General features: G+C 34.6%; 1 protein-coding gene across 9 annotated transcripts in view; it reads left to right on the top strand.

The window, feature by feature from the left end:
- Window positions 1–25,410, top strand: part of LOC105492523 (dipeptidyl peptidase like 10) — a 1,403,881-nt gene that overhangs the window by 1,032,759 nt on the left and 345,712 nt on the right. For all 9 annotated transcript variants that reach the window (XM_011759709.3, XM_071072632.1, XM_024796259.2 and 6 more), the window contains one exon: window positions 14,616–14,710. In XM_011759709.3, the coding sequence (XP_011758011.2) occupies window positions 14,616–14,710 (95 nt within the window). The remainder of the gene's footprint in view (window positions 1–14,615; window positions 14,711–25,410) is intronic.

The following is a 25,410-nucleotide window of genomic DNA, read 5'->3' as shown; positions in this document are numbered from 1 at the left end:
ACTCAACAGGAGACTTGAAACTTTAATGGAGATTTGTGATTCTCCCAGGACATATATCTATATCTTCTCAGCAGTGTCAGACTGATCTGCTGCCAACATGTTTTCCCCCCTCTCAGTAGAATAAATCTCTGACTACACATCCTGGCAAAAGCACACATTTCTCCTGGCAAGCTTCCTCAATGGGCATCAAATATCTTGAGATTTCAGACAAAATCATTTTTCTCCAGGGAAAACATGACTTGTGTAGATGACAGGACCCCAGACAAACAGCAAACCCCACTCAGAATTTTAACAATTACTAAAAATGTATTTTCTATCACGGACCCACTTTTTTTACCACTGGTACCCCCCGCCACACACACACACACACAAACAGATATGTGCAGACATACATGTGCACATATATAATCAATTTTCCTGTACTTACCTGCTTTATGAGATGCAAACTTATGGTGAGTTTGGAGAGCCCCCCCCTTTTTTTTTTTTTGACAAATAATACCCTCCATAAGTAAACATAGTAATTATCAGTACACACTCATTGTGTAATAGATCTGTTGTCTGTGTCACTTAGCTAACTTTGATCATTTTCTGTCATCCAGAAAATAACTTCTTTCTTCAAAACCAACACACAATCAATGCTTGGCAGTAATGGGCATGTGATTTAGGTCTGTGCCTAATTAGCACGTTGCATACCACTAACGTACAGCACAAGAATGAGTACCTGGGTGGTCTACGACCAATGAATGCAAGGAACCTCCTACCGAGAACCCTGGAAAATATTGTCTTGCTTTTTTATGTTGTCTTTAAAGTGAGAGGCTGTAGGGATTACATATGCTGTAGTCATTTTTTGATCATGAAGAGAAAGCTTGTCGGAATGGAGCCATCTGAAAGAAAACTATGGTAAGATATTATTCATGCCCCTGACGACAACACTGAAGTATCCGTATCAAGTCATGCATGTCTGCATGAAGCCCTACATGCAGTCAACCAGTTCGGGAGGTAATCTCATTCAGGCAGGAGTTTCTGATACTTCCAAAAGAAGTAAATAGTCTTTACTTTTCTCCCACCTCCTCCCTAAAGTAGAAAATGGTAACAATGACTTATCTATCAATTCTTAGCTGATCATCCTTCTTCTGAAAACATTAACTTGTATATCGTGGCATGTTCCTGTAGTCTCAGCTACTTGGGAGGCTGAGGCAGGAGAATCGCTTGAACCTAGTAGGCAGAAGTTGCAGTGAGCTGAGATTGTGCCACTGTACTCCAGCCTGGGCAACAGAGCAAGACTCCATCTCAAAAACAAACAAACAAACAGACATTAACTTGTATAATAGCTGTTTACAGTTAGCTAAGTTACATCCTAGGCATAAGAACAAATATGATTAAGTCCATTGTACAATTTTAGGCTCATCAGCATTTTTTCTTAATCATCTGAATATTTCTCATAAACTTTAACACTGTTTCAAAAAAAAAAAAAATCTTAAAGCCTACATATGCTTGAGAAGTTATTTTATCCAAAGAAAAACGACAACCTATTGGCCAAAGTTTTTGCCTTATTTCCACTTGCTATTGTCTTAGAACTAGCTAGTGTTTTGATATTAGTAACCATCCTATAACTATTTCTTTGTAAGTATTTTCATATATTTTATATTCCTGACCTTCATTCATGTTGTTAAGCATGTGAATTTTAATTATTCCTTCTGTCACTTCTTTCAATGTTGTTTCTGTTTAAATGAATGCAATACTACCAATTTATTCAACTAAATCAATTTTCTATTTAATTAAGTCTTACTTTATGGTTTAATTATATACTTGGATTACAGTGATCAATTCTTCTCTCTAGAGATTTAATTGAAATATGTAGAAATTGATAAGGTATGCCATTATGCATTTGAAGAGTCACAGCATCTGTTGTTTAGATGTATGAATTAGTTTTCCAGACAACAAAATTCTTCAATACTACTCTATGCAATTATGTTCAGAACTATAGCATGTATTATATATTTCAGTTATGATATTTCAATTTAGTTTTCTTTCTATAATGTCAGTCAAGTGTTGAGCTTTTGAAATAGCCGATGGTGAAATTTTAGTGACAGAGTATATTGCCTAATCTATAATTTTAAGGAATAAAGTCTGATCTAAACATTGATATGTAAATGATTGCAACTGTGTTTTATAAGGGAACACATTAAAATTGTCAGTTTCCCTTGACATGTTTGCATTACACAAATTTTCCACAGTGAATATACATTACTTTAAAATCAGAAAATGTAAAAAATTATTGTCTTTGACCCGTATGTCTTTTTCTTCTATCATCTTTTGTATGCTGATATTAACCACGACTAGAGAAATATTTTTATAAGGGTGAGAAAACTTGCTTAAGTTTTACTGGCACTAGTAACATATCTATCTGTCCATTCAACTGAAATACTAGTGGGAAGACATTGAATCTTGAAAGACACAGCTTTATCAAAGATGTTGGAGAGTAAACATGTTTGTCAATTGGACAATATCAACAGTCAATGGAAATTAACTAAAGTTCCTGGACTGACCGTGAAAGATTTGAGCAAGATAATAAAATAGCTAAGTGACGGATGGTTAGGCTATGCTGATAGCTATTTAAATATAGGACTTCAGAGTTTTAAATGACAGTCAATGTTGCAGGATCGAAGCACAAATTAGATAAGTAGAGTTCATTTTGAGTTTCTAATTTACAAATTTGATGAAGGATTATTTGATTTATGACTAAGTTAATGAAACATAACTCTGCAATTTGAGGTCATTTTACTAGTGGCATGGAAATTAAAATTAAAATCTTAAGAGAAAGCAGGGAGATGTTTGGAGTGGAGGGAGGATATCTTTTAAGTGAATAACTGTGAAGGGTCTAAGACTTCACCCTACTTGTAAATTAACAAGTTAGCCTGCCAAAGTATGTGCGACTATATAAAAATGAGGCATTTGGGTCAGAGACAAAGAGTTTATTATTCACAGCAACAGTCAAATCATTATAGGCCAATGAGGTGTTATAGTGAAGTGTATTATTGGAGTGGAACCCCAAAATACAAAAATTGTCATCTTGCATAGGATTGCTGGTGACCTCCCTTTCTCCTAAAGCACAATGAAAGACTAAAATCAGCTCGGTTTAATCTTTTCAGAATGAGGAAAAAAATGGTGTCAATATAGTAGCTGACACAAACTAAATACAGGGAGATGGAAGTGATTGAAATATTTGCCTAGCCTCTTTTATCCTCCATATTTTGCAGTTTAGATGTTACTTTAAAATAAGCTCTATTTTCTGCATGTATCACTGCAGTGTAGATTTCTAGACCTTTGAGATCATAAAAACACACCCATCTTTATATTTACTTTATATGAGCTGCTCAAGTGAAAGAGAAGCATGAATCTGCTTACATCTTTCCTTTGCCTGATGATTTAAATAGACTGGACCATTCAACAAGATTGTTGAGTGTATGAGTATGAAGTCAAGAAACTTTTGGTAAGAGTTTTAACTGAAGAAAGTTAAGAATCAGTTAAAGCTGGTGGTTATGCTACTATTATGCAAACAACCCTTCTGGTGGGAAAAGATATTTAAAATTCTAGAGAGAGATTTTATTTTCCTCTTATGCGATCTTTTTTCAAATAATCCAAAGAATGAAATGATCGTGTGAAAATTGCTGCTATTCACATTTTAGCTACAAATCAGAAAAACATTATTTAGTTGAGTGGCTATCAACTGCTCCATTATCTAGCCTGAAAAAGGCTCTTTATCACAGGAAGTAGCATTCATAGGATTGGCACTTCCACGTGTATTAATAATGGTTACTTACAATTATGATGACTTTTAAATAAAAATGATGTTTATTCTGGTTACTTTTTATGTAAATGCTTTTATTTTGGATATCTAACTTTATCTTATTTACCAGGGATTTGATTCATGTTTTTAAAAATATGTATTTCTCATGCCATGTTGTAAAACAAACAAACAACAACAACAACAAAAAAATACCTTTTCAAGTATATAGCTCTTTTGGAAATCCAGAAGAACTGTCTTTTAGTTACATTGCAATGATCAGTGATTAACATTTATAAATATAGTAAGTAAAAAATATGTTCTTTGAATGAGGCAAACAATTAATAGGTTAACATAGATTCCAGCAAACTTTTTATTTAAAGAACCAGAGGGTAAATATTTTAGGCTTTGTGGGCCATATTTTCTCTGTTGCAACTACTCAACTATGCCGTTGTAGTGCATAAGCAGCCATGAACAATAAATAGATGTAGCTGTGTTCTTTACAGAAACAGGCTTTGAAAAGCCAGACTGACCCAATGCTATCGTTTATGGACCCCTGATCTAGTATACTGTAAACCAAAAATAAAACCCTAAGTCCCCCAACAGACCAAACAGACTGCCTCTTGACCAAGGGGACCCCAGAGAAACCTGAAAACCTGAATTCCTGACCATGATGGGAAGGGATGTTGAACACTTTTCATTGTGTCTCCTTCCTTTTGGAATTTAAGCACAAGTGACCAGCATTCAGGTTAAAATAGAGATCATAAGACTAACAAAACAGTCTCTTTGTGGCTAAATAAAAACAAGACAAAAGGTCATGCAAGGCAAAGGTTAAGTCATATCCTACAAACCACAAAATTTTGTAAAACTGGTGTTTTTTGTTTTTTGTTTTTTGTTTTTTTAATTAACCTGGTACAATTTGGCTTAATTTCTAACCTAATTCTGGCATAGTGTCACAGGACAGATAGCAGACCCTGAAGGAAACAAAAATCTTTTACCCCCAAATATATTTTTTGATATATTTTGAAATGGCCCCACAAAGCCATCTTTTGTAGGGAAAATTTGGATCTGCAGACAATCTCCATTAATGCAGCCAGACCTTCCCTTCCCAAGCCTTTCCCAGATCTAGGGGAGATGAACTGATAATCTGACAACTTTAATGTCTGAAAAGAAACATTTACCATCTATTCTCTCTGAAGACTGCTGGCTATGAGGCTTCATCTGCATAACAAAGCCTTGACCTTCACAACCCCCTTTAATCTTGATTCAAGCATTTGTTTCTTCTGACTTCAAATATTTAGACAAAGTTTAATTCTTGCAACCAATTACCAATCAGAAAGTCTTTGACTCCATTGATGACATGTAAACCTTCCCCACTTCAAGATATCCCACCTCTTATACTGAACCCTTGTAAACCTTCCCTGTATTTATTTATGGTTTTATTAGCCTGTTCTCATGGTGCTATGAAGAAATACCTGAGATTGGGTAATTTATAAAGGAAAGGGGTTTAATTGACTCACAGTTCTGCATGGCTAAGGAGGCCTCAGGAAACTTACAATCGTGGCGGAAGGTACTTCTTCAAAGGGCAGCAGGAGAGAGAATGAGTGCCAGCGGGAGAAATGCCAGATGTTTGTAAAACCATCAGACCTTGTGAGAACTCACTCGTTATCAGGAGAACAGGATGGGGGAAACCATCCCCATGATTCAATTACTTCCTACCGGGTCCCTCCCATGACACATGGGGATTATGGAGATTACAATTCAAGATGAGATTTGGGTGGGGACACAGCTAAACCATATTAATGGTTTTACCTACAATTCCTATCTCCCTACAATGAATAAAACCAAACTGTAACCCAACTCCCTTGAGCATATTTCTCAGTACTTCTTGAGAATGTTCCCTGGGCCATGGTCACTCATATTGGCTCAGAATAAACCTCTTTAAAATGTTTCACAAAGTTTATTTCTTCTGTTAACAATGCTAAGTTTAAATTTATATATATGTAAATGTATTAAAAATTATTTAAATGTAATGCTGTAATATTATGAAAGTAGGTTATGAAAGTTGAGATTTGCAAAATAATATTAAAAACTATTCTGACACTTACTAAAACACTAAGGAAGAACTTATTCAAAGTGAATGCAATAGGGCTGGGCGTGGTGGCTCATGCCCGTATTCCCAGCAGTTTGGGAGGCCAAGATGGTGGATCATTTAAGGTCAGGAGTTTGAGACCAGCCTGGCCAACATGGTGAAACCCCATCTCTGCTAGAAATACAAAAACTAGCTATGTGTGGTGACTCACACCTGTAGTCTCAGCTATTCCAGAGGCTGAGGCAGCAGGATCACTTGAACCTGGGAAGTGAGCCGAGATCCCACCACTGCACTCCAGCCTACAGCCTGGGCAACAGAGTGAAACTCTGTTTCAAGAAAAAAAAAGAAAAGAAAAAAACAAAAAAACCCATACCAAACCCAACAAAAGAACTATTGCAATATAGTAAAGAGACTTAACTGCAACCAGAGCAAACACTGCTTGCTAGAGGTACTTAGAGCCAATGAGCCGAATAAAGCAGTCGATACCTGGAAAACTAACAGGAGGTATCCAGGGCAGGGGGAGTCTTGTTAAACTGGCATAAGAGTTAAAGAAAGAGGAAAGAAACGTGAAACACAGCTGACAGTTAAAGAGGTTTTCTTTAGTTAAAACCTGAGAGGGGCTCCTGGCCGATTGGTCAGGACCCCTTTCTCTTACAGACGGTGAGTATATATTGGTTTTACGGTGAGGGGCTTATCAGAAGCTTGGAATGTTTATGTGTGTGGATAATTTGATGGCAGGTTGGAATGTCTCTGGGAGCAGAGGAGGTTATCTTAGGGCAGACATCATTCCAGCCCGGAGAGGGGTTATCTCGGGGCTGGCATCTTCCCAGCAGGAGGGGGTTATCTAGGGACTGGCATGTCCGTGGTCTGGGAGGAGTTTGGAATGTTTCTGGTTGGAGATGTTATTTGCGGTTTATGGTCATGCTGACCTTAGCCATTAGGCTGATGCCCTTTGGATTTAGGTAGCTTTTATTAAGTTGAACTTTAGAATGAAGGGCATGTCCAAGATGGCAGTGCTCCTGCTCTGTCAACTGGATTAACACAATTTTTGCTAAAGGCAAGCCATAGACTTAAATTTCAAGGGTGGGGGTAGAGGAATTTGATCAAGTGTCAAGGGCAGGAGGATTCTCACTAAACTGACCCAGCAGGATTCTTGTTAAAGGCCGGCCAAGGTCAAGGACTCGTTGTGAAGTGGATGGAGGAGGTTGAACAAATTTTAGTCAAGGCAGATATCTTCATCAGGAGTGCTAAATGTATTTCTAAATAACGTCACAACAGCAATAAATAAGTAAATAAGTGCATATATATATTTGATAAATGTAGTCAAAAACTTAGAGGAAACAAAAATATTTGCTGTGATCATTCTACTGGATGGGGCTATAGTAAATATTGTAAAAGCTACAAACGACTGAATGGTGGCTTGCCAAAAATTCCACCGAAATAACCTATTGAAGATAAAGCATGACTGACTTAATTGTTTAGTTTGGTAAAAAAGATCACTGTTGTCACAGAAAGTGAGCAGCATATGGAAAGAGAAAAGCAAAGAAGAGATGCTTATAAAGTTTTGAGGGTATGTAGTTGGACAGGTGTTTCAATACGTGGTCTTGATTAGAGTTGGGCATAATTTGTGATTAAGAGTTTAGGATAGTTGAATTGAGGGATGTGAGTGCTTTGGAGAAGCTCTTAAATAGGAAACAGTCATTTGTTTGTGCTGCATGTTGTTCTGAGGAAGATATATTTAGTGAGCCTTAGATGGTGCAGTCTATTTTTCAAGTAAATGGATTTTTGGAAAGTTCTTGGAAAAAGATGGTTATTTGCAACTTCAGCTTCCTGGCAAGAATTTCCTGAAATATTAAAGTCGTATCAACGCAGACGGTTGAATAGCAAATTGTGTTAGTGTAAACAGTAAGATATGTTGATGTAGATGGTTTCAGTACTCAAAGGAACAAGAAATAGGTCCCTTCTTGAGTTTATAAAGTAATTGAAAACCCAAAACAAACACATCAAAATGGAATTTTAAAAACTCAGTAAAAAAGATCGAAAGGAATTATATGATTAAATATTAAATGGCTTAGGAGTTCCGAAGAGAGAGATATTAGGTGAATACTTTAAAGGTGTTGGGTATTTAACCATGCTTTGAAAAAAATTAAAAAGTTTGGACAAGATCTGGTGTATTTATTGTGGGCATTGTAAGAAAGTCTGAGTGGGAGTGAAGTTTTACATATGCGGAGAACTGTAAGCACCAGATCATCTGGACTATCTTATAGACTATTTGTAGATAATAAATATATAAATATATGTTAAATTTTATATTTTATGATTAGGAAGCCACAGGTCTTTGTAGAGTATTTGAGGTAATGGGAAGTATTGTGTCTAATTGATCGGGCTGTGTAATGGTAATACCTAGAGGCATAGAAAACTCTTACAAAACTAACAATAGTCTGGGTGGGTGGTCATAAAGAACAATATTAATATAGGAGATAAAGATACAGGAAAGGTGTAACCAATAGGATGCTATGTATGTAAATGGAATTTGGAGGGCTAGTAGAGCCAAAACTATAAAAAGTTTAATTTTAGTACTGAGTCTTATATGTCTACAAGATACGTGATCTAGTATAGAATTGGAAATATAGAACTGGCATATGGGAAAGATGAGGACTTTAGTTGAATGTTTAAGAATCAATATAGGAAGGTGTGAGTAGTAAAATAGTCACTGAAGAGCTGTTGGGAAAAAAAAAAAAAAAAAAAAAAAGGCCTACAGCTGAGTTTGGAAGGATGCCTTTGTTTAGATAGCAATTGAAAGGAAAATTTGAAGAACAAATACCAGGGCAAGGTAGTAGTTCAAAGTCAAGAGAAGAGCATTGCAAAATCCTACTGTTCATCATCATTGTTACACACTATGAAGTTGAGTTAGGTGGAGATTAAGCATAGGGGAAGAGCATATTGGACTTGGTTATTGCAGGTCAGTGATGATGTTGGAAGTCTGAAATTTCAGGAGAGCAAGAACTGCAGCTGCACTGCAGAAGATATAGAGAATAGCAGAATAGCATGTATGGCTGTTACGGAGAATATGGAGAATATGGCTGTTACGGAAACCCCTCAGGCAAAAGGTTTATTGAGGCCTAGTGTGAAAGGGAAAAAAAACTAGGAACAGAGAAAAACACCAGACTTAATGTACTTTTTTTCTTTTCTTTTCTTTTCTTTTTTTTCTGTTTGGAGACAGAGTCTCACTCTGTTGCCAGACTGAGGTACAGTGGTGCAATCTTGGTTCACTGCAACCTCTGCCTCCCAGGTTCAAGCGATTCTCCTGCCTCAGCCTCCTGAGTAGCTGGAGGTTACAGCTGCATGCCACCACGGCTAATTTTTGTATTTTTAGTAGAGACGGGTTTTCACCATGTGGGCCAGGCTTGTCTCTCGTTCTGCTGACCTTGTGATCCATCTCCCTCGACCTCCCAAAATGCTGGGATCACAGGCATGAGCCATCGTGCCTGGCCATAGTTTTTTTTTTTTTTTTTTTTTTTTTTAGCAGAAATCAAAGATATTTAAGAACTTAGAGTGCATTTACTTGTTTATAAAACAGAGCTTCTCTTTGCAAAGGAGAAAGTTCATCTCTTCCAAAAAGTCTTGGGAAACAAAGAGTGTACATGGAATGAGATCTCGAAGTAGAAATAAAGGATATTGAAGCCATTTCTAATGGCCTCAGTTTTCTCAGCTAAATGTATGGATCCTAGGGCTCTTCAAAATGTGAGAAAAGTTTAACATTGTGAGCAGTGTTTTAGGAGAGTTGAATGAGGAGCCTACTGTGTTTTAATTATGAATAGCTAAATATTCTGGATTTACCATTGATAATAGTTAATTAAAGAATAAAATCTTAACTTGTTAGTTAACAAACCCTTCCTAGATTTATTTGAGCATTTCCTGTGATAGTAATTTCATTTTTTTTCACGTTTTATTTTTAATTGCCCAGCTTTTTTACTGAGTATAGTTTCTTTTAAAACATGGACTGCTACAGAATTTTAATTGTGGATATATCAAAATAGTTTTCCATGACAATTATGTTTGGATTAAAATTTCTCAGAGAACTGATTTGCCAAGGTTTTTTCTACTTTTTGAAAACTCTTTCCCTATGTAGAGATAGATGATATGTTTATTGATTGATTTAATTTTGAAACACTGAAAGTAGGTTATCACATCAAAAGTAAATGCATACTTACATTAGCCGTTAGCAAGACTAACTACTAATATGGGGATTTTATACTGATACACATGGAAGATGAATTTTGTCAGTTTTCAACTTCTCAGAAGGCTCACAGCGTAACCTGTTAAGCAAAGCTGAGTTTATTACCTATAATAGTCAGAAAAGACAACATTTTATGAGTCCGAGTGTCCAGAAGGAGAAGTTTAGGGGAAGATATGAATAGGGTTGGAAATCTGGGTTTGAGTAGATAAGACTGAGCTTTCAATGTAAGGATCTGGTTTGGTTAGGTGCACTTCAAGATGTAATAGTTTAGGATTGGTAGATACAGAAAGGCAGGAATCTTGAAGTGAGTTATTTGATAATTGAGCAATTTACCCAGTTTTAGGAGTTTAATGTTTCTAGAAACTAATTTTCAGCCATTTTCTGAAAAAAAAAAAAGGTTTTTGTTCTGATTTACCCCATTAAGTTCATGAACAAGAACTTCCTAGAACAAATAGTAAAATAGTGAATGTAGGCTGCCTTTGTTCTTGGTCCTGATAGATAAGGTGGATGCAGAAGTCTTAGTTCTTAATTTCAATACCACATTGAGAACTAAATTAACAACGGCAAATGCTGTATATTATCTGCTTTGTGTGGAAGGGGTATAAAATATAATGTTCCATTTACCTGAAAGATTTTAAATTAGGATACTATGTTTTTCTTTTTGTATGCCAAATTATGGAAGAAAGAATTGAATCGAAATGACAGTAATGATAGTTAGGGATACTGCAGACTGAAAATAGGTTCCTGGATCTCAGGGTACATAGGCCAGATAGTGACTCTATTCTGCCATACATTTTCATTAAAAAAAAAAAAAAAAAACTGACTGAGTTGAATGGTGTTCAGAATAATTGGCTCTTAACTGTCAAAGAGCTAAAAAGGAGAAAATATTATTTAATCAAAGTACCTTGTAGATATGCATAATGTCATGTTTTAAGAATACTTCAAGTACACCTACCTTAATCTTCCCACGTTAATGCACTTAAGTCATTGATCTGATTCACTCATATTTTATTATTTAATGTTAAACAAAATATATAGTACAACGTTTAGAAATGTAGTTCCAGAATGAAGGATCACTATTAATCTAGTAGATAACTATTAATCTTAGTAACAGGAGTTTCAAAGCTGGGGGTTTCACTAGTGATTATAAATCAAACTGTAAAGTAGAATAAATATGAAATCCAGAAGACCAGATTATAAAGAACAAAAAAAACCCAAGAAAATTAATGAGGGCAGATACTAGTTGCTTTTAAAATAATTCATGCAAAAATCCTTATTAGTTATTAAGCTAGAGAATTACGTGTGAATTTTTAAAGTTTTCTATTAATGCAGCATTGCAGGTCTAACAGTAAAATTTGAAGGAATGTAGAACTAAAGGTATTTACTAATCTTAATTCTCTGTAGATTTTTCTCAAGGCCAAACAATTATCCAAGAAAATTGACTTTAAATAAATTGATATTAAGTGTAGTCTTTATCTTTTCAAACAAGCTTCACTTCCTTCTACTTTCATTCTAAGGGAAATAATGATTAATTTTATTTTGACCACCCCTAATAACAAACTATCACTCATTTAAGATTTTCTTTCACTATAAGGAACTGTGGGGTCACATATTTCTTTTTCTCTTCTCTTGACCAGGAATCACCATTCATACTAAAAATCCTCTATGACTTTTCTTTCTCTCTGATGCCACAGACCTCATCTCAGTTTAAAATTCTCCAGTGTGCTTGTGTAATCACCCAGTGATTTCTTCCTGTCCACTGCAAAAACCAGTTCACTGAGACCTTGGTATTGCAGTAAAGAAGAGTTTCAGTAACATGAGATTTGCCATGTGGGAGAACTGGAGTTATTACTCAATGAGTTTCCCTGAAGTCTTGGAGGTCAGGGTTTTTCAAGGAAAGTTTGGTGGGCATGGGACTAGGGAATGGATGCTGCTGATTGGTTGAGGGAGATGCAATTATAAAAGTGTGGAAAACTGTGCATGGAGTCTACCTCTGGATGGGAGGTCACAGGACTGTTGAGTGATGAGTCCATGTGAGGCCAGTCTGAAAATCATCTCAAAAGACCAATCTGAGGTTCTACAACAGTACTATTATCTATATTATCTATATATAAGGGAGTCACAAATCTTGTAAACTTTGGCCACATAACTTTTGAGCAGTAAGGGATTACAGAAACTACAGCTACATTTTAGCAGAATTCAGACCTCTTTCATAATTTCAGTTTTGTTTCCTTTCATTAGCATGACAAGGGTGGTTTCAATCCCTGAACAAGGAGGGGATGAGGTTTAGGGAGTGACTATTATGATTCTTATTTCAAGGTTAAACTATAAACTAAATTTCACCCATGGTTAGCTTGGTCAATGCCCAAGAATGAGTGAAGACAGCCAGCCTATGAGCCTAAAAGCAAGACGGAGCCAGCCATGTTAGATTTCTTTCATTATCACAATCTTTGCAAAGATGTTTTTGCCTGCCTGTTGGGAGAAAAACTACTTGTCGAGTGTTTTGTTTTGTTTTGCTATATTTATCTCCATGAAGCAATGGAAAATGGAAATTTTTCTCTTAATTTATTGAGAAAATATTGTAAGGATGATTTTGTTAGGGCATGCTATTTGGCTTCTGCTAATCCACGATGATATGTTCATCACAATCAAGAAGTGGGCCAGAGATGAGAATATTTTTAAAAATTCAAAGAGGGAATAGATGTTAGAACTCAAAGTTGAGGTTGGACTATTGATTTGAGCAAGCATTAATTGTGCGTAGGAGGACAGGAGATCAAATCAACTGGCAAGACCAAATGAGCATTACAGATGGTTGGTGTTGCTGTTGAGACATGATCATAAATATGGATGGGAAGGAAAGGGAAGACAGGAAAATACTATAAATCAAAATAAATATTTATAGTTTATGTAAATCTGTTATTTGTTCTGCATCAATAGAAAGGAAAACAGGTAAAGTTAAGGATTAAAAAAAGAACTCAACTCCTTTTTAACTGATAACAGAAGTTCAGAAGGTGATACAAGGCCTTAATTTAAAGATCATATAGAACTATCAGTCCATACAGCCAGCCTCAGGGAGTAACTGGGAAATCCCTTCTTTATCTCCTTACTTTCCTCCTTGCTAAAAAGGCCATTTGTCTTTCCCTGTTTCCCAGGCCACAGTTCCAACATATCACTGTTCCCATGTGATTAAGGTTAAGAAGAACTACTGGCCCTCTGTGTTAGTCTTGGCTCTAATAGGAGACTCATATTGGACTATGTCTTTTGAATTAGACACTGAAGAAAACAAACTTCAGTTTTGCTAGTATTGCTTGCTTCTTGTCATATAAACTGTAGACGTAACTATTAATAATATTTAAATAATGAGAGAAGGACTCAGAAAATCTCGTTCTGCCAAAATGTCAGACACTTTTTTGTGTGTTTTTGCTGATAATCTTTGTAACTCATCATTTAGTACTTGTTTTATAAGTTTGCAAGTGACGACATTCAGTTTCTGAGATATTGTAACTTACACACATTCATTTAAGTCGTGAATCTCATCTCCATTAATATCACCTTTCTTCCAAGAATGAGCAGGAGATTAGGGATGTGTATGCAACACCATGGAAAAGGCTAGAATTGGGTAAAACTGGGTACAAAGATTGTCATTTAAAAAGAGAACATATTCAAAAATACTCTAATGTGGCTATCTTCTTTTACCTAATTATATATATATATGTAATTATGTATAATTACATATATGTATTTATCTCCAGAATATCCTTATATCCTGTCAGTTTTCCCTCAAGTTCGTAATTTCAGACAGAGATATTGTTAAGATGTTTTAATTTTCTGACAAACATGGCTAAACTTACCTCAAAAATATGTGGAAGCACTTATCTGAAAGAAATGCAATTATTTAAAATGAAGACATAATTCTTCTAGAATTGAAAAGGTTGATTCATTGATATAGTGGTAGCCTCAGAGATTTTGAGCTGCAATTGTGAAAGCCAGATAAAATACCACAGAACAAATTCACAACCCAAAAGAGAATTCAAGAGACTAAATAGGAATTCAGTGTTGGTAGAAGAATCAGATCCATAAATAGGTCTGCATGAGAATGATTCAATCTGAGGAGACTTAGAACTGTATAGAGTTACAGTCAACTGGCAGCACTTTTAAGTTAAAATACTGGATCATCATCAGTAATGGCCCATTTTTTTTTCTCACTGTAGAATGTGCAGCAAATTGACCATATTTTAATTAATTTTCATTTGTTAAACTATGAACCTGAGTGAATCTCATACTAACCCCTTGTTCATTGTACAATAGACCATGTGTTAGGCGGGCTTTCTGATCTTTCAAAAGAATGAATGCCAAGTACAGAAATCTGCTTGTGTTATTGAAGGCTAAAAATGATTATTCTAATGTGTCTGTTTATTTTGCACGTTTTCTCCCCTACAGTTACTATATTACCTAGTCAATGTATTTGTCAATTGTGAATGTCTTTGTTGTTGCAGATACAGATGTGGTGTATAAAAGCGAGAATGGACATGTCATTAAACTGAATATAGAAACAAATGCTACCACATTATTATTGGAAAACACAACTTTTGTAAGTAATGAATAATTAATTACTTTCTGTGTTTCAGTACTGTTTAGAAAGCTCTCTAGATGTACATAACTCTCTATTCTTCAGCTCCAGCATTTGAAAAGCTTTTCAGGTGAAAATTGGGGCGGGAATAGTGTGAGAATCAGTAAACCTATTGATCGAAAATATCCCATGACTATCTGCTTCATTTTCTCCCCATTTACTTTTGTTAGTAATTGGAGAAATATTTCCATGAATAGTAATTGCTTAAAAAGAATAATTTTCCCAATATTTTATATATAACATTAGTCATACAAATGCTGAGGTTAAGAAATGGCTAGTCTAGCCTTATTTATTATTAACTTTCCTTTCTTCTTTACTTTTCATTCTTTCTGACTTCTTTCTAGTTCTGTTGTTCGCCAACATGGTTTAAATTACTGTGTGTATCTATATTGGTCTTAATACACACTTTGTCTTTCTGAAAAATCTAGTACCCTAAGGTTAGGAGACTTAGCTATAATTACCTGTTTGGTAAGTGATAATGAATTACTATTGCAAATGTTGAAAATCTAGCTACTCAACACCGATGAAAAATAGTACACAGTTATTTACTTACTATTTTATTGTAATTAAAGTTTCAATAGACTGCCAATTAGATGAATTCATAAAATACAGACAAAATATATTACAGGCTCTCAGAAAACCTCCACAAAATAAGAAGATAAGCAAAGTTGTTGGCTACTTTTAAAAATGTATTCATACTTGTACACTTAAAATAAACATTTAATCTCCATTTTTATTATGGAATGGCCCTATGGAAGAAATGGACTAAAAATGTTCTGTTTAGTATTTTTACATATTAAGGAGAAAAGGTCATTACAATCATTAAGTGATTATATATCATTGGGCTAAATTTAACCAGCCAACTAATGTACATTAATAATGAGGTCATCAGTCAGAAGAAAAATAATGACATTTTTGTTTTTAAACGAATTTACAGGGAATCAAAGAATAGCTACTTGGTGTGCAACTCTTTATGGTACTCATAGGATGTCAAGGATATGTACAGCAGATTGCCTACTGTCCAAGAATGTGGATTTCCTTTGGGAGATAATACTAACCCTTATGGAGAATTTTAATAAACAGTATAGAGCAGTATTTACTATTTCTTCAGTGGATGGTCCTCAGGGATACTAGAAAAAAGCCTAGAGAATCATTGAGAAATACTGTCAATAGTGGAAAATTAGCCATTAGTAAGAAGATAGGAAAAGAGACAGAATTCCAGAATCGATAATGATGAGAAGGTATGATAATAATATACAGATTAAAGTCAGAATGAATGGATTTTTAATAAAATTAGTTTGGGGAACAAAAATGGAATGCATTTTAATTTTTGCTTTTTTTTTTTTTCATAAAGTAACATAATGTTATGGAGATTCTAGGCCCTCAGTAGCCAAACATTCAGGTTAGATATACTCAGTATATGAATTATTCTATTATATGACTGTGCCTTATTAAATACTCATTCATGCAAGTCAATGAGGTTTTCCCCCATCACTAATTACATTTTTGTTTTCCATTTATTCATTACTTTTTTATTTTCCATGATACATCAAAAAAGAAACCAAAACAAACAAAACTTTTAGATTCTTATTCCATTATCTCAGTTCTTTTGTTGGTACTACACACCATCACCATCTCATATCATCGTGGTTTTACTCCATGTGCTAATTAACGCTATTTTATCTTTGTGCTTTTGTGTTATATCTTTTTAAATGCTTTTGAGGTCTCTTTCTATTCTCCTCTATGTTGGCCATGACTCTTAATTACCACAGGGTCATATTTAGTAAATATTCTAATTTACTTATCTTCTAAGATTCATAGGCTCCCTAAGGACGTTTATGTCACAGCACAGATAATTAAGCAATTTATAAGTCCTAGAGGTATCTAAATTTAATGTGGGGGGAGGGGTTAAGGGAGTGGAAGGTGGCATCAGTTTGCAACCAGTTACCCAAAACTGAGAACAAAAATAGAAATTGCCATAATTCCAGATGATTTCAAGGGAGCTTGTTTAATCATTTTCTCCTAACTTCAAGATGGCATTATTTAATACACGTATGTTTTTAAGATTAACATTAGGCTAAAACCTGGATTTAATTTCTCTTCCAGGAAACTCTGTTGAAAAATATATTTTATTGAAACAAGTATTGCTGGTTTTTCTGTGAGCAATTATCAATATTTTAATAATAATAATAATTAATTGGATCAGATCAGTATAAAAAGCTTTGAAATGAAAGCATGACAAGTCGTTTGAGAAAATAAATATACTATTGATAAAAATGTCCTAAGAGAATGGCCTGTTCTATAGTAAGACATATTATGCTACAATATATATTTTTAAAATTAAGTAAATTTAACATCATATTATCACTTTTCAGCTTAAACACATTTTAAATATGATTACTGTGTACTTTTGGGTAGCAGACTCTATGATTAAAATAAATATTGGGCATGGTTGCCAAAATAAAAAATACTTTTTAAAAAATGAAATAATTGTGTTAAGGCATTCTTTTGGTTTGAAGGTAGGTGGATTTATAATTAAAGGAGGAAATTAAGGGGCATATAACTTTTGAATTAGAGGATGAGAAGTAAGTGATTTAGCCTCAAAACTGCTCTTTATAATTATTGTTTGGAAATGTTATCTCTTAAAGCCAGAACTAGTTCAAACAAAAGCTCATCCACCATGACAAAATGAGGAAAATGTTTCCTAACTATTAGCTGTACTGTTTCCACTGTCAATAATTTGAATATCACCATGGTCATGGCTGAACATACCAGCAGCCGTAAATTGTTTTATCAAATCACTTTTTGAAATTATAAGGGGGTTGTAAACATAAGTCGAAGTCCCATGTACTTAAGTATAGTTAAGATTTTAAAAATATGTATCTTTTTTGTTTTTTTTGAGATACAAACTCTTGCTCTCTTGCCCAGGCTGGAATGCAGTGGTGCAATCATAACTTACTGCAGCCTTTAAACTCCTGGGCTCAGGTGAACCTCCTGCCTCAGCCTCCTGAGTAGCTAGGACCACAGGTGTGTGCCACCAGGGTCGGCTAATTTAAAAAATTTTTTTTTTTTTTTTTTTAGAGATAGGGTCTCACTATGTTGCCCAGGTTCATCTTGAACTACTATCCTCAAGTGATCCTCCTCTGATGGCCTCACAAAGCACTGGGTTTATAAGCGTGGGTCACAGAGCATGGCCCCCTAAAATATATATCTTATGCATTAATATGAAAAGCAATAATTGAGAGATAAGAGTCTCATCTGAAATCTTTGAAACTCTGTAAGTCTATTTAAATACATTCTACTAAAAATAGCCATAACACAGGAAGGAAATTCATATATGGAAGCAGAATGATTCCAAGAAAAATGTTAGTTACAGGCCGGGCGCGGTGGCTCAAGCCTGTAATCCCAGCACTTTGGGAGGCCGAGACGGGAGGATCACGAGGTCAGGAGATCAAGACCATACTGGCTAACACGGTGAAACCCCGTCTCTACTAAAAAATACAAAAAACTAGCGGGCGCGGTGGCGGGCGCCTGTAGTCCCAACTACTCGGGAGGCTGAGGCAGGAGAATGGCGTAAATCCGGGAGGCGGAGCTTGCAGTGAGCTGAGATCAGGCCACTGCACTCCAGCCTGGGCGACAGAGCTAGACTCCGTCTCGGAAAAAAAAAAGAAAAAAGAAAAGAAAAATGTTAGTTACATATTCATTGGTCTAACCGTTTACGTATATCTAGGCCATTACAAAATAGTAGGTTTGGGAAGAACCAAGGAAGATTCATTGATTTATAATGCAAACAGACAGCATCAGCTGGTTTGGATGTCATCCTAGTGTTTTTGGTTTTGTTTCTTGGTTGTTTTATTTGTTGCGCTGCTGGGTATATGGAGGTGATAGATCCAACTGTGTACCACTGTGAAATCAAGGAACTTATTATTCGATTTGTGTTTAAGGAAATAGGTGCCTTATTAAAACAGTAACAACAAAAAAATAAACACAGTAGCACAGATAAATAATTACTTAACAAAGGCATCAAAAATTTTATCTCATAAAATTTGAGATGAGGAAATATTATCAGAAAATTTGATTGGCCATGTGGCCTCACATAATGGCCAATAGTAATGGAAAATTTGATAATTATTAGTAAGATTTGGTCTACTCAGTATCTGTTGGAATCCCAGTAGTGATAGACATCAGTAGTGTAACTAATACTGGTTAATCAGTGAAGCCACGGGAACTGTACATATCAATGTTGTGTTTTGACAGTATTGTTTCTTTTTTTTTCTAGACCAGTGTTTCTCCACTGGGGGTGATTTTACTCCCAGGAGACATTTTTGATTGTCCTGAATGGATGTGAGGGGTTTGCTGTGGGAATCTACTGAGTAGAGGTCAGAAATGTGCATCCTACACTTAACACAACCAGAAATGTCAGGAGTGTAGAGTTTGAGAAACCCTGTTCTAGACAGAGATACAAGAAAAACCATGTGATAATTAGATGGCAGTTTTTTGAGGTGGGATCAAAGTAATGACTTTTAAATTGGTAATTTTAAGGGAGATATTAAGCTGTGGCTTTCAGCGTCATTAGTTTCATGTACTTTTCTTCTTTTTAAGAAGAACCCTGCAAAGAAGACCAGCATGCATGAGTAGGATCATTTGACCTTGACTTCCTCTCCTGTGTGTATTGCTGAGTATAAAATAAAAGTGTGACCCAGTTTTCTTACACTTTTTGGATGATACTTCTGATTAAGACTTTTTTGTTCAGATAAGTTAGTGTCACTTATTTGGCCATTGCCAAGTTTTTTTTTACTAGGAAACAATTGTTCCTTTTTAAGATAGAGGATAAAAACTGATGGCTACTGGGGACTCCATTCAGCGTAATTGCTTTCACTGGTGCATTGTGCTTATGAATAATTGAATCTCATCATCTTTTGCTTGGACATGTCCTTCCCCTCGCTATAGCAGTTACCATTTCCTGTTGCTAGATACCTTCATATTTATCTTATTTTTATCATCCTCTATGAAAATATTTAGATACTTATTATATCCACAGTATTTATTTAACGATGATTATTATGTTTATTTACATTATTTAGGTAATTTCCAATTCAGTCATCAAAATAGGATGTAACATTGATGTACATTCAGGGAAATGAATGGAATAATACATGTTTCAGCAAAGATTGGACAGCTTCTATATTTAGGGAAGAAAACATTGAATCTATCATAGATATTTAGGCTTTTCAAAATTTTCTGTAAGTTAGATATATGTGAAAGTGAATTCCAGCATAGCTTTAAAAGTGGTGGTCATTAAAACAGGAAAATTAGAAAGAAAATTTCTGATCCTTACTCTGGAAGTCTACTCATGCACTATTTTAATTAAAAGTGTAAGAAGAAATAGTATTGTTGCCTCTAAGTGTTTGCAAGTATGACAGGATTACCCTGCAATTTCAAACAGTTATTCATACAGTTCTCCATAGGATTAAAGGGCTAAAATTGACTACTGCATTATTATTTTTTACCCTAAATTACCATTATGAAGGATCTAGAAATTATATTCAACTAATTTATTCATGAGGACAAAGTATCTCAGATGGTATGACCATTTTATTGTCAATAATGATAGTGTTATTAATAAATCTACATTCATAGCCATTTAATTATTATGTATATTGTTAAATTAGTGAGTCATCCTTATAAACAAAACTATCTAAGTAATATAAAAATACATAACTAAATTGTTTTCTTCAGATAGGAATAAAATTATGACAAAAATAAATTAGATGACACTTGTTTAATTATATGAACTAGAACTTGGTTCAATTTTGTCTGATAGACCCTCTTAGATATATGCGATAAAAAGATTACAATTCCAGTGTTGATTTTTTAGAAGATTCTTATTTAGTCTCTTTGGAGCTGGAGGTGTCAGACAGGATGTTGGAAACCAACAGACAGCTAGATTTGTAACAACTGTTTGCAATCGTTTTGGAATTTGGCTTTCTGAGAGGTCAGCTCTCTGACTTGTATCCAGGACCAGTCAGTCCATTTTGAGGAAGTCAAGGCTCTCGCTTAAATATTTGATGGATATTTCTGCCCTTCATATTCTTTCTGAATAATTTTATATATTGCTGTCTCCCACTCATGGAAAGCCAATTAGAAATTTTAAAAAATATTAGTCAAAGGATACAAAGTGTCAGACAGAAGGAATAATAAGCTTTTGAGAAACACAGCAGGGTGACCAGAGTTAATAATAATGTATTGTGTATTTCAAAATTACTGAGAATAAATTTCAAATGTCTTACTATGAAAAGATGGGTATGTGAGGTGATGAATGTGTTAATTAGATTGATTTAATCATTTCACATTGTGTATTCATCCATATATAGCAAAACATCACATTTTACCCCATAAATATATATAATTATAATTTATAAATTAAAATTATTAATAAAAAGAAATTTTATAAAATAATAAAACACTCAGTGTTTTATTAATTTATGATGGAACTTAAGCAAAGAAAATACATTTTCAAGAAACTTTTCAAGCTTTTGGAGTTGATGATAAAAAAATAATTTTTCCCCTCTTTCGATCTTTCAGAATACTTCAGTTTACACAGCTTTGATGATGTAGAACTACGCATTGCCAAAACTGCAGCCCATCCACACTCTACATTATATAATACAGATATTTTAATAGTATGTTGGAAATATATTAAATTAGTATTTTGGTTTGCTTATGAAACATGCATGAGCATTCAAGGAAGTTCAATTTTTGGTAAACATCGAATGACAATGACAGCTCATTATAGAACTAGAAAGCATTTTCCCTGTCTCCTACTTCAGTTTAAATTAAAAAGAAGTAAAATAAAAAACAACTGAGACCCAGAGAAATAAAGAGACTTGCTCAATATATCTCGTGTAGTCTTGAGACTAGGGCAAACATTTCTTGACTCCTAATCCAGTGTTGTTTTTAATATTACTAGCTGAGAATTCCATTCAAAATACCTTTTAAATACATTTAAGAATAAATAACAATCTTTTAGTTTTTTATATATAAAAATAGTCTATGTTGATTTGTGGAATTTTTACTTAAACCTTTTAGGAAAGATGCTTAAATTAAATATATGTATGTTTATATGTATTTATTCATATGTTCACATAATACAGATAGATGATAGATACCTACATATAGATCTATGTATATATGCAAATATTCATCTATCTATATCTATCAATCAATCAGTCTAACAGTCTATCCATTTTACTACCAGATAATCAGGAAGGAAACATCATATAGTGAGTGGAAAAGAGGAAAACTGTAGGTGTGGTTTACATGGCTTTGTTTGCCTTAACTTGTCTGAAGTCATATTTGTTTTTAACATGTTTTAAATATTGTGATGACTATAAACTGTGTCGTCACTGTTTCCATCCATATGTTTTCAATTCTTGTTGAAATACTGCCTCGTGAACAAAGGATAACAACCTTGGCTGCATTACACACACACACACACACAACTACCACCAAGCAAGCATCACCTATTGTTACGAACTACTAGTCTACTTCTCTTCTTTCCCCTGATATATCTGGCTGAAATAATCTAGTTTATGTTTGAATTTCTTCAGTCTCTTAGAAACTTGTAGAGATTTTTCTACATCTCCATCTTTATAATATTTCTGCTTCATTGTTGAAATGACTCATTATGACTTATTACTTTATTAATTTATTTGCCAACTGTTGTTTGGACCCCTGTTGTGTGTCAGATAATATTCCAGATTCTGGGGATACAATGGCAAGGCAAGTTTGTCAGACTGACAATAAATAAGTAATTCATTGAAAATACAAGAAAATGTTAGCTAGTAAATTTAAATCCTTGTTGAAAAATAATATAGGGTGAGGTCTAGAGAATGATTAGGTGCTTAGGAAAGACTCACTATGGAGGTAACATTTCAAGGTCAAGTTGAAGAGTTGTGTAGTTTCCAAGGTCAGTAATTACAAAGAACATAGGATTCAAACTATATAGATCTATTCCAAGAACAGAAAATATATAAGTGGTGGACATGGGTGGAGAATGGTGCAAGATGAACTCAATAAGATAACTAGGGGAAAGATTTATATTGAGTTTTGTAGGTCAAGGTTTTATTTTGTGAGCAATAGGTACACTTTGAAGAAAGAAGGTGGCAATATCTGAGTGATATTTTAAAAGTACACTCTGTCAATTATATGGAGAGCATTTTCTAGGGATACTAAAGTAGAAACGGAGAGACCATTCTGAAGGCTATTGCAGTGATACAAATAAGAGAAGATGCAGGGCTTGAACTATGTACAAGGATGCTAATGGAGAAGGTAAAAGGTAGGTGGGTGGAGGATTTGCTTGGAGATAAAATGGGTGGGGCTTTGTTGGTTAATTACTTTCAACCTGTTGGAAATAGAGGAATCAGCATCATCTCTGAGGTTTTAAATGTCATTAAATGGGTAATTCTATTTTGAATATTTTGCCACAATTTTTGACAATAGAATCTATTTCATGGTTAGTTCTTATATGTACGTTTATGCATGTTTTCTGTGTATAACAGTGTAACAGAGGAATTTTTAGAAGCCTGGTTGAAAAAAAATCTTGAAATAAAATTAACAAATTTATAATACATAGAACATAGACATGCAATCTATTATCTCTTGGGGCTTAAAATACATTATATTGCCTATGATTATTTGATTGAATTACTCCATTATATTTTATATGCTGTTTCTGTCCCAACCACAACTACAGCTGAAGATACAATAGAAAGAAAATAGGAGAGCTCCTGCCATAAGGATCTCATTATGTATTAAGGGATATATGCACTAATCAAATAATTAGATATATAAATATTTACAATTTGTGATATAGAATACCTGTGAAGTTTAGGAATATAAGAATGAAAGTTAAATATTGCTTTTACTTGTATTGCTTATTATCCATGTCAAAATTTATAATGCATTAGCCATTTCTGTTTTAAAGAAGTCACAGAAAGCTTCCCTAAAGAAATGAAGATGAGCCGGGCTCAATGGTTCACGCCTGTAATCCCAGCACTTTGGGAGGCTGAGGCGGGCGAATCATAAGGTCAAGAGATCGAGGCCATCCTGGCCAACATGGTGAAACCCCATCTCTACTAAAAATACAAAATTAGCTGCGCATCGTGGCACATGCCTGTAGTCCCAGCTACTCAGGAGGCTGAAGCAGGAGAATTGCTTGAACCCGGAATGTGGAGGTTGTAGTGAGCTGAGATCACACCATTGCACTCCAGCCTGGCGACAGAGCGAGACTTCACCTCTAAATAAATAAATAAATAAATAAATAAATAAATAAATAAATAAATAAAAATGAAGATGACTGCAGATAAGTTGACTAAGCAAGAATATGGTTTGAGCATAGTGGGACAGGCATGAAGCATGGAGTATTAGAAACAAAGAATGCCATGGTAGTGGGAGCAGCACGAGGAAGGGAGAAACAGGTTGGAGAAATAAGTAGTGGCCACATCATGTGGGTCATGGTGCTGAATTTTGAAAAATGATCAGATTTGCTTTTGGAAACAAATGTATTCCTGTTGAAATGAGAGAGTAAGTTAAAATTGAAAGTTGTGGCTCAAGAGAGGATAAATAAAGACACTATTGGATGGCCTAGGCTTGAGATTATAAGCAAATGGACTTAGGCAGTGGCAGCAGAGAAGTGAAAGATTTGAATGATAATAATAAGTAAAATAAAAAGAAAGTAACAGAATAAGAATATTGTGGTTGGGGATGGGGGTTAGAATGATGTATCAGGGATAATTCTTGAGATTTTGGTTGTATGACTTAATTGAAAGGGGAGTTAACCACTGAGATGGGGAATTCTGTGTGAGAACCAGGTTTGAGCGTATGGTTGGATTAAAATATCTGTTAAGCAGCATTTAGTAACTTAAATGGGGAAATCTATCAAACAGTATTTAGGGTGTCACATTTCTTGATTCAAATGTAAAAAATAAACCTTTAAATTAAAAATAGTCTCCACTTCTAGGTGGAGGTTGCAGTGAGCTGAGATTGTGCCACTGCACTCCAGCCTGGGCGACAGAGCAAGAATCCATCTCAAAAAATAAATAAATAAATAAATAAATAAATAAATAAATAAATAAATAAATAAATAAAGTCTCCGCTCCTTAAAAAGAAGGATCAGAGTTGTGGATCAGATGGTAATTCTGTATTAGCAGTTTGAAGAACTTCTAAGGTGGTTGCATGGATTTGCCTTCCCAGAAATCGTATAAGAGGGGCCTGATTTCTTCACATCTCTGCAAACCATGTTCTTACCTATTTGATTTTAACCATTTTAGTGGGTGTGAAGTAATATCTCGCCATGGCATTTATTTGTATTCCCTTAATTTATTGATGATATTGAGGATCTTTTCATGTGCTTCTTGATCATTTCTATATCTTTGATGGAGAAATCTCTGTTCAAATTCTTTGCCCACTTTTTATTGAGCTCTTTTCTTTTCAATTGCTCAATTGTAAGATTTTTTCCATATATTAAAAATCAAGTTTCTTGGCAGATAAATAAGTTTGAAATATTTTCTTCCAGGTATGTTGTCTTTCACTTTCTGGTTGGTGTCTTTTGATGCGCCAGATTTAAATGTTGATAAAGTCAAATCTATTTTTTCTTTAGT

Source organism: Macaca nemestrina, chromosome 11 (assembly GCF_043159975.1).
Source record: "Macaca nemestrina isolate mMacNem1 chromosome 11, mMacNem.hap1, whole genome shotgun sequence".
NCBI classification, from domain to species: Eukaryota; Metazoa; Chordata; class Mammalia; order Primates; family Cercopithecidae; genus Macaca; species Macaca nemestrina.
The sequence above is the reverse complement of the archived record's forward strand: the minus strand, read 5'-3'. Positions and strand labels throughout refer to the sequence as shown.